This window comes from Mizuhopecten yessoensis, unplaced genomic scaffold (genome assembly GCF_002113885.1).
Source record: "Mizuhopecten yessoensis strain PY_sf001 unplaced genomic scaffold, ASM211388v2 scaffold8233, whole genome shotgun sequence".
NCBI classification, from domain to species: Eukaryota; Metazoa; Mollusca; class Bivalvia; order Pectinida; family Pectinidae; genus Mizuhopecten; species Mizuhopecten yessoensis.
This window is the reverse complement of record NW_018407445.1, coordinates 70,213-78,150: the sequence shown is the minus strand read 5'-3', so window position 1 is coordinate 78,150 and position 7,938 is coordinate 70,213. Positions and strand designations below refer to the sequence as shown.

General features: G+C 38.0%; 1 protein-coding gene across 3 annotated transcripts in view; it reads left to right on the top strand.

The window, feature by feature from the left end:
* LOC110455517 (E3 SUMO-protein ligase RanBP2-like) overlaps positions 1–7,353 on the top strand; it is a 37,224-nt gene extending 29,871 nt beyond the window's left edge. The window contains exons 31-36 of one of the 3 annotated variants that reach the window (XM_021505697.1): positions 274–349; positions 1,196–1,422; positions 4,660–4,787; positions 5,352–5,481; positions 6,471–6,585; positions 6,706–7,353. In XM_021505697.1, the coding sequence (XP_021361372.1) occupies positions 274–349; positions 1,196–1,422; positions 4,660–4,787; positions 5,352–5,481; positions 6,471–6,584 (675 nt within the window). In that variant the 3' untranslated portion in view covers position 6,585; positions 6,706–7,353. Of the gene's footprint in view, positions 1–273; positions 350–1,195; positions 1,423–4,659; positions 4,788–5,351; positions 5,482–6,470 lie in introns of all 3 variants that reach the window. The other 2 variants (XM_021505696.1, XM_021505698.1) reach the window with 2 other exon arrangements.
* Positions 7,354–7,938: the final 585 nt, after the last annotated feature.

Genomic DNA, 7,938 nt, shown 5'->3' with positions numbered 1-7,938 from the left:
AGTCAGTGTGCTAAAATTTCTTCATTTTCCTTGTTAAGAATCAGAGGTGCTAGTTTCAAATCCTTTTTAGTCTGAAATCTGTATGCGAGATATTGAGTAAGATGGTTTTATTGTTTTTTGTCACTTTGAATAATATTTCTGTTCATGTTAAAAACAAAATCAACTCTCTGTATAAATATATCAGGTGACCGTTAAGGCCCATGGGCCTCTTGTTTACAAAGCTAAACATTAATACCTTGTCTTTTTTTCAAATTGTTTTCTTTCCCTTTGTAGACCATAGAAATAGCCAACAAGTTTAAATTGATTATTGATAACTGCCAGGCAGAGATGAGAGAGAATCTTACTCAAGGTGAGTTTATATCTGTCAGCAAAACAACAACACTAATGTAAATGTACATGAAAATCTTCGGCCAAATAGAATTCCTGTAAAAACATTCGAGCTGGTCCAATAATGAAATTTAAATCTGTAAGTCCGCCATTAGTGCTACAAGATGAAACTACAATTTCACACTCCATCCATATTCTATCTTCCCGGTACACAGGTACATAATGGGATGGCAAAGTATAGTGTGCTAAAAGTAGGTCAATGTGTGAGATATTTTGAAACTGACTCCTATCATTAAAATGGGTATTGTTTCACCTGGCTGGCCATATTTGGTACATACAGTAAACACATTGCTCCTGGTATAACTAGACTCCCTGATGAAGATTGTAGCGGATATTGTAATGTTGTTCTTCCCACTGTGCTTTTCATCTTTGTTTCAGAATAACTACTAACTGAATCTACTTCTTTTTGGGATAAAAGGTCAAGGTTACTGCTACTATAAATTGAAAATTAATTTCCACTCAATGACTGGAAGCACACACTCCTTTCTTGTGGCTGCACCAGATCGTATATCAAGTTCACTGTTACCAATGACAGACCATTATATTCTGCACCACACACATTCCTCTATAAAAAAGCAAGCCGTGTCATCCCTCAACTTCATAACTGAAAGTTATCATTGCTCTGCATTAACACCTTGCTTGTTTCTTTTAATATATAGTTTGGTATTCCTTGCCAAAAGTGTGACTTTGATGGGAGCGTGAATTTGTAAAATCTTGTTGGTACATGTATAATTTTACTACTAAATGTATCGGACATGAGATGCATACCTGGTACAACGTACCACAATTCTAGTATTGTTGTTGACAGACAAGACACCCATACAGGTGTCAGAGGTGTCATCTGTAGAGTCCAGAGAAGCTGACACTACACAGTCCACCAAAGAACAGGAGGAGGAGGAGAATGAGAATGAGGAAGAGGATGATGACGATGATGATGAAGATGATGATGATGATGATGATGATGATGATGATGAAGAGATGATCTTATTTGAAAAAAGGGCAACAATGTATGCAAAGGAGAATGATAAATGGAAGGTACTGCCAAGCATCTCTTCTAGCATAAGTTATTAGGGTTGTGACACTTTAGACTAGTCCTGGCAGGCTGTTAGGTTAAGAACATTTGTCATTGTGTGAAGCCTGGAGTGTTGGTAGCCAGGTTTCTTAGCAGGGTCTTAAAATTGTCATATTGTTTATCTCATGGCAGCCCTAGCTAAAAGATTGGTTTATCTGTGTGTCTACTCAATTATGTTGTATTTTATTTTGTGAAATACTACTATTAGTAAATATAGGATAGCAAACAGTGGGGTAGGTTCATCGGGCAACAAGTGCAAAAAAGGCCTAGGTTACAAAAAATAATTTGCAATAAGTAAATATTGTTTATTGAGACATCAAATGTGATATGAGTTTGTTGAGATGAGAAAGAGACAATTACCAGTGTATGTGTTTGTTGAGACAATGATTAACATTCTTTCATCCTATTGTCGGTGAGATGGGGAAATCTCAACTGGATGGGGAAGATTCTAAGGTTGATAAATACAAGGTTTGCTTAAGAATCTTTCCTTGAGGTTTGAGATTAATAGAATCTTTCACCCCCTTGAGGGTGAGACAGGGTAATCTCAACCCGAGGGATAAGATTCTTAAGTTGTCAAATACAAGGCTTGCTGAGTGTTTGACAGCTTAAGAATCTTACCCCGAGGGTTGAGATCACCCTGTCTCACTCCCAAGGGGGTGAATTATTATTTTTCTCTTACCCTGTTTACCCTCTTATGTATTTTATATAGATGTTAATCAATGCAAGACCATGTTGATGTGATGCGACTGAATTGTCGACGTGACGTCATTGTATTGTTGCCGTGCCGTCATGGTATTGTTGCTATGACGTCATACAATTGTTGAGAACGTGCAAAGAACATGTGTAGCTTGTCTCAACCCAAGGGTGAGATAAGAAAATCTCACACAGGAGTGTGATGTGTATGTTGAGACAGGTCTGTTGTGTGTATGTTGAGACAGGAGTGTGATGTGTGTATGTTGAGACAGGAGTGTGATGTATGTATGTTGAGACAGGAGTGTGATGTGTTTTTGTTGAGACAGGAGTGTGATGTGTGTATGTTGAGACAGGTCTGTTATGTGTTTGTTGAGACAGGAGTGTGATGTGTGTATGTTGAGGCAGGAGTGTGATGTGTGTATGTTGAGACAGGTTTGTTTTGTGTATGTTGAGACAGGAGTGTGATGTGTTTTTGTTGAGACAGGAGTGTGATGTGTGTATGGTGAGACAGGAGTGTGATGTGTGTATGTTGAGGCAGGAGTGTGATGTGTGGGTGTTGAGACAGGAGTGTGACGTGTGTATGTTGAGACAGGAGAGTGATGTGTGTATGTTGAGACAGGAGTGTGATGGGTGTATGTTGAGACAGGAGTGTGATGTGTGTTTGTTGAGACAGGAGTGTGATGTGTGTATGGTGAGACAGGAGTGTGATGTGTGTATGTTGAGATAGGAGTGTGATGTGTTTTTGTTGAGACAGGAGTGGGATGTGTGTATGTTGAGACAGGTCTGTTATGTGTATGTTGAGACAGGAGGGTGATGTGTGTATGTTGAGAAAGGAGTGTGACGTGTGTATGTTGAGACAGGAGAGTGATGTGTGTATGTTGGGACAGGAGTGTGATGTGTGTATGTTGAGACACGAGTGTGATGTGTGTATGTTGAGACAGGAGTGTTCATGGTATTGTTGCTATGACGTCATACAATTGTTGAGAACGTGCAAAGAACATGTGTAGCTTGTCTCAACCCAAGGGTGAGATAAGAAAATCTCACACAGGAGTGTGATGTGTATGTTGAGACAGGTCTGTTATGTGTATGTTGATACAGGAGTGTGATGTGTGTATGTTGAGACAGGAGAGTGATGTGTGTATGTTGGGACAGGAGTGTGATGTGTGTATGTTGAGACAGGAGAGTGATGTGTGTTTGTTGAGACAGGAGTGTGACGTGTGTATGTTGAGACAGGAGAGTGATGTGTGTATGTTGAGACAGGAGTGTGATGGGTGTATGTTGAGACAGGAGTATGACGTGTGTATGTTGAGACACGAATGTGATGTGTGTATGTTGAGACAGGGGTGTGATGTGTGTATGTTGAGACAGGTCTGTTATGGGTTTGTTGATACAGGAGTGTGATGTGTGTATGTTGAGACAGGTTTGTTTTGTGTATGTTGAGACAGGAGTGTGATGTGTTTACGTTGAGACAGGAGTGTGATGTGTGTATGTTGGGACAGGAGTGTGATGTGTGTATGTTGAGACAGGAGTGATGTGTATGTTGAGACATGAGTGTGATGTGCGTATGTTGAGCCAGGTCTGTTATGTGTATGTTGAGACAGGAGTGTGATGAGTGTATGTTGAGACAGGAGTGTGATGTGTGTATATTGAGACAGGAGTGTGATGTATGTATGTTGAGACAGGAGTATGACGTGTGTATGTTGAGACAGGAGTGTGACGTGTGTATCTTGAGACAGGAGTGTGATGTGTGTTTGTTGAGACAGGAGTGTGATGTGTTTATGTTGAGACAGGAGTGTGACGTGACTATGTTGAGACAGGAGCGTGATGTGTGTATGTTGAGACAGGAGTATGACGTGTGTATGTTGAGACACGAATGTGATGTGTGTATGTTGAGACAGGAGTGTGACGTGACTATGTTGAGACAGGAGTGTGATGTGTGTATGTTGAGACAGGTCTGTTATGTGTAAGTTGTGACAGGAGTGTGACGTGCATTTGTTGAGACAGGAGTGTGATGTGTGTATTTTGAGACAGGAGTGTGATGTGTGTATGTTGAGACAGATGTGTGTATGTTGATACAGGAGTGTGATGTGTGTATGTTGATACAGGAGTGTGATGTGTGTATGTTGAGACAGGAGTGTGACGTGACTATGTTGAGACAGGAGTGTGACGTGTCATTGTTGAGACAGGAGTGTGATGTGTATGTTGAGACATGAGTGTGATGTGTGTATGTTGAGAGAGGTCTGTTATGTGTATGTTGAGACAGGAGTGTGACGTGTGCATGTTGAGACAGGAGTATGACGTGTGTATGTTGAGACACGAATGTGATGTGTGTATGTTGAGACAGGTCTGTTATGTGTATGTTGAGACAGGAGTGTGAGGTGTGTATGTTGAGACAGGAGTGTGATGTGTGTATGTTGAGACAGGAGTGTGACGTAACTATGTTGAGACAGGAGTGTGACGTGTGATTGTTGAGACAATGACTAAGGCATGTGTTTGTTGTTTGGTAGATCCTGGGAATGGGACAGCTGAAGGTGTTGTATGATGAAGATGTGAATGGGAACAGAATCACCATGGAAACAGATGAAAAAATTACTGTGTGTAATCATTTATTAATCAAAGAGTCAATCTTGAAAGTGTAAGTATTTTGTACAACTTAGTCTTTAGATGTTCATTTATTATCAAATTAATGTTTTTCAGAAAAATATGAAAGAACACAATTGACATTTATTATTATTTGATAAACGCACAACATTTAATGAAGAAATGAAACTAGTGACCAGGGCCAGTGTTCGTAAAACCATTCTACTGCTTTAGTATGGATTCTACTCAAACCAACTTCCTGATATCTTATTTATATCATGTAACAAGTTCAAAAAGTAAAGTCTACACATTGAAAAGAATGATCGGCTTTATATCTCAAACTTTCTTTCAAAGTATGGGGAAAAATGTGAATTTTGATCAATTTATCACCTGAACAAGAGATTGAGCTTGACCACAGAATCTGAGTTTGAGCATGAGTACCGACCCAGGAGTTCATGAAATAGAAATGTATTATAAAAGATCAATGCTGGTTTTCTCATCCCATTGTTAATATGCATATGTAGTTGTGATTTCCAAATAGTAATCAAACTAAGTAGAAATAATTGTATAAAGTATCCTGCACACAACTCTGAACCACCATAAATTCTCTTGTCATTAGCAACAAGAAAAGTAAGAACTGTGATTGGTCGCCCATTGATTTCTCTACGGACGATCCAGTGCGAAGAGAGTTCCGTGCTCAGTTCAGCTCAGAGACTGTCCTTGAGGAGTTTGAGCGATTTTTTAAACAGGTAGGTGAAAGTGTTGTTACTAATTCTAGAATTAAAAAAACCCAAAAACTTCTTTCATGGAAGTGTGTAGGTATCTTTCTGTTTCTGCAGTGTAAGTTTAGTTCCATCGGCACCAGTGCCGACACAGATGGGTGTTGTCGTTCCAAAGTCTACTGTCAGTGGACCCAAAATGGAACATTTGCAGAAATGCAAAGAATTATTTTTTGTATGCAATTTTCACTTGGTGATACTTTTTACCAATTGAACTATATATTAGCTTTATTGGCTGCTGATAATGGTTACACGAACATTTTGAATGCAAAAATAATTACAAAAAAACACCTTCTCAAATAACGTTCTGTGTGATGGTATTTATTTTGATATGATTTTCAGAAGTATATTTTATTTCAAAATTAATGCCAGGTTGGAGAAGGAAAATTCATTCAGAACCTCCTTTGACTCTAATATTTTCAACTATGCATAATTTTCTGCTTATGTTGATAGTTTATCCCCAGATATTAGCCATAATACAAAAGCATCCCTTTTAGGGTACAGTAATTACTCCTGGTCAAGGGGCTACATGACCCTGATGGTATTTCACATTCTATTTATAGAACCACACGACAAAAATATCCACTTTTATATAAATAGAAAAAGTGAAGGGTATTTATTAATGAATAGTGAATATGTTTTTCTAAACTTTGGAAATCTTAAGTTGTAGGATTCTTTTCAAATGGAAAATTAGAAATAAAAATTGATATTACTCATTTTTTTATGGCATAATTTCCCTATGCATTACAACACAAGTGAACCCTTACTGTAAACCTCATGTTTCCAGGGTCACAATACATCTAGAAAAAAAATTGGTGAAGATGGAGTTTATGTTTTGTATATGCTGATTGTGAGGTGACAAATGGAGTATTTTAGTTGGATAAAGTTTCATTATATTTTTTATATTAATTACATAGTTTTCAATTACTTGTCAAAACAATTTTGTTAATATGTTTCAGGGCCAGACACTTGCCGTTGACTCTGACCTTTCAGAGAGGGACATAATGATGACCTCTCCACGGGAAATTGTGTATCCAGAAGTCCATGCACACAATGCTGGGACAGAGGACTGAGGTATAACCGCGGCAGAGGACTGAGATATAACCGCAGCAGAGGACTGAGGTATAACCGCGGCAGAGGACTGAGATATAACTGCGGCAGAGGACTGAGATATAACCGCGGCAGAGGACTGAGATATAACCGCGGCAGCATTTGGTCCCTAGAAACTGTTACAGGGTAGTGGGGACATTGATGACCCACTCGAACCAATCAAATATTCCTTCAGACATTACATTGTGATATTTGTATAGCACTAAACTTGATGCTACGCATGATATCCTGTTTTGGTTTGCCACAATGAGTATCACCAGGAAATGGATAGAACCGCTTGTCACAAGTTGACGTTAAACAGTTGTACAGCATACTAAAATCTAATCTACGGATCTAGATGTCGGAGTGTTACAACAGTTGTGTACCAGTTAATCTACTCCCGTATTCACGTCATGTCTGTTCCGCATCCAGTATTATTTACATATCAAGTAACATCGATCTTAATCATCTTATTGATGTCCTATGTAGAGGATTTGTTTAATTGAAAATGAATCTATCCAACATATTGTTTAAGTATAATACATATAACCATAGAAATCCTATTCATTTTCTGTTCTATGCTTTTCTTTCATATTCCTGTCTGTTTCTTCTTTTACTTTCTTCTGACATTATGTTTCTGTAAAAAAACATCAATAGATAAACTGTAACCTCTGCCTGAAGAGAAAAATGTATAAATATGTTGTTAGGCTACCACGAGATTCTTTTGATGGACATCAAAGGATCAAACTAGTCTTCTTGTCTTTTCCTCANGGGGGGGGAGTTGCAGAGAGTTTAAATGAACGTAATTTAAACTCTCTGGAACAATGAGGATGAGCTACACTATTCCTTTGTCATTGTCAACACATATTTTCCAGGTTACAGCTTTGTATTATAATTTGTATTGTTACAGAATTTTACAGTTCATGATTTGATGTGATGGTTTATTTCTATCAAACATGTTGTAATGGCAATACAGGAATTATATTTGATAGACACATGAGTGAAAGTTAGTATTAAAGTGAGTTACAGTTAATTGATTGTAACTTTGTCCTACATTGATTATATGATGGGTGTAATGTAAACTAGTGCACACTTCATTGGTAGGGCTCTCTGTTTAAAATGTGAATTACTAACAAGAATGATTGATATAAAAATACATAGGCCCAAGTAGGCTTCAAGATGGCAACTCAAAGATGATGATGTCCATAATAAGGCTTTATTTTCAGAGTATTCATAAACGGTTACTGGTGGTAAAGTAATCCTGAATTAAATGAGACTTTTGAAACTGATTCATAAGATTGCATTAAGAATTATTTCAACTATAGGCATACTTTTACT